At 46.6% G+C, this 2,365-nt stretch overlaps 1 protein-coding gene across 1 annotated transcript; it reads right to left on the bottom strand.

Annotated features, from left to right (window-relative positions):
* GL218_01154 (uncharacterized protein) lies at nucleotides 1-2,045 on the bottom strand (the record flags this gene model as incomplete). The annotated part of the gene is made up of 5 exons (XM_033577605.1): nucleotides 1-761; nucleotides 819-1,055; nucleotides 1,127-1,609; nucleotides 1,672-1,846; nucleotides 1,899-2,045. The coding sequence occupies 5 exons, from the start codon at nucleotides 2,043-2,045 to the stop codon at nucleotides 1-3; spliced, it is 1,803 nt and encodes a 600-aa protein (XP_033438740.1).
* Between the last annotated feature and the right edge of the window lie 320 nt (nucleotides 2,046-2,365).

Below are 2,365 nucleotides of genomic sequence, written 5' to 3'. Positions count from 1 at the left end.
CTATTGTGTAGGGTGCCGAGGAAGAGGATCACCCTTTATACCTGATCCCGAAAGAGATGCTGGCTCGTGAGGTATATAATTGGTAAAAGTAGGTTGGGGCAATGAACGAATCATCCCGTCGTGTTGCGTATTATGGCCCCCTCTTGGTAGACCATCGAATGATGTGCCCATGTACTGTTGACTTTGAGTCATTGGGACTCCTGTGTGACCGACAAAAGGTTGATGAGTGTTGCTAGGTTGCTGTGGGAAGGTATAAGCCGATGGATTACTAGGTGCCGCGGAACCGGTTTGCCATTGTTGATACATCGTTGGAGTCGCCGGGCTCGCGTATTCCGATGGCGTTGTGAACATAGACGATCTCCTGCTTGAATCATGCGGACTAGTATACATATCGTGGAGGCCCAGGTTCGTAGATGGATGAAGAGGAGCTTGACTGGGCATACTAGGCGCTTCCACAAAAGCCTGCCGTTCGGTACCTATTTCAGAGCTTAAAACTGGTTGAGGGTATTGAGTACTGCGAACTGGCATCTCTCCTACGAACGCATCTCCAGATATTTGAGTCGTAGGGCTTTGCTCTGTGCTATGTGACTGATTCATGAGCGTCTGTGGCATATTGTTTGCTCTTTGCGGGGATGAGCTGGAGGAATTGGGAGCTGGATTATGTTCGCCCTCATCTCTCCCAGGTGTTACATCCTCCGTGTCCGATACATACCCCTGACTAAGACGATCGTTAGGCATCACATAGACAACGGTCGAACCATCTATAATCATGATTAGTACTGATTTTAATATACAATAACCGACTTTGGACTGCTTACCAATTTGGCCATCTTTATATCGTTCCTCGAGATGAGCAACCTTAAAGATTTCCTTCAAGTAAGGCTTCTTTTGAAGGTTGCTAGGGTTGTCCTTGTCGGTGAAGAATGACGATAAGGCTTCATTTGTGACCTCCTCTAGCTTACTCACATTGAGATAAAGCTTTTGGATACTTGGATGTTGAGTGTGATTCGGCTCGACTATCATCCGAAGAATATGATTGAGGAGATGAACACGTTCTAAGAATATTGGTCAGCATAAATAATCATTTTACCGGTTTTGTAGCCTGTAGAGCCTATAGCCGCCTTACCGCGTTTGTACAAATGGTCGGGCTCCTTGTGCCTAACCTTGTGTTCTCGATTTGGCCCCCAAGGCTTTGGCCACCAATCAGGTGCTTTTTCATCTGCACCTGTATAAGGATGAGTAGACTGCTTCTTCGGTTCAACCGCCTTCACCCAAGCTTTGGCAATTAATTTGCATGCGCTTTGCTGAATAGTCTTGAACCGTTCTTCATAAAATGCCCAAACGGCCTTGTCGTCACGGATCGTAAGGCCTCTTTTTGAGGAACTTGATGATGTTGTAGGTTCTTCATCATAGTTCTCGGGCTCGCGTCGTATCATGCTTGCCCTTGGGCGTTTGCGAGCTTTGTAGTTCCCATCATCTTCGAAACTTGTTAAACTCATAGGCTGCCCATAACGACGCTCCTGTGCCCAACGTCTACCCGGGTCCATGGGGTAGCGATTAATTTCTGTTTCGAACCCAAATTCTGGTTCTGTATATGCGGGGTTCGAAGCTGAACCGGAGAGGTCTTAGTTGGAGCGCATTTGAAAAGATCTGATTGAAAATTGTACTTACCGGACTGAACGCGTTGTAGTTCGCGACTGAGAGCTTCAACATCCAAAAATCTTGATATATTTATCCCGGGTATGTTAGGTGCTGTGAAGATATGAGGTTTCCCTTCTATGACGGGTATAACCACATAGAATTCTGCTGAGATATTGCAGCACTCGCGTAAAGCTTTGTCGATAGCCTATACTATGCTCAATACTACATACTCAAGAGAATGGAACTATCTCACTCACCATAGGAGGTCGTCGTATATCTTGAGGGTCTGTGAAACGGCCCTCGTCGGGGACTGATTCGATAGGAAATCTATCCTGGTGCTGGGGGGGCCAATAGGCTGGTCGAGACGGGAAGGGCTCCCTCGGTTGGTTGGCGTCTTGCACCATGATTGAAGGTTGAAGGGAGTAAGAAGTAGACGAGATTTTGAATTTAGTTATTCACGGTAGAGATTATATTTCACGACCTCGGTTTCACAGTGAGTTGCTGCCGACTTTGCAGAGCCTCCACTACTGACAACGTCAGTTTGTCACATGCAATGATCGTCTCTTAAGGTCCGGTCAGATCCTTTTTCGACAACGTCGCCGATTCCCGACTTAGATGCGGTGTCGAAGTATGTCTTACAAATGGGAGCGGTAAGACGAAACTGAACTTGATAACGATGATGAAAAAAAAAATTTGAAGACACCGGTTGAGTGCAGTCAATGGA

Source organism: Daldinia childiae (assembly GCF_008694065.1).
Source record: "Daldinia childiae strain JS-1345 chromosome Unknown Scaffold2, whole genome shotgun sequence".
Classification (NCBI taxonomy): Eukaryota; Fungi; Ascomycota; class Sordariomycetes; order Xylariales; family Hypoxylaceae; genus Daldinia; species Daldinia childiae.
This window is presented reverse-complemented; position numbering and strand designations above follow the sequence as displayed.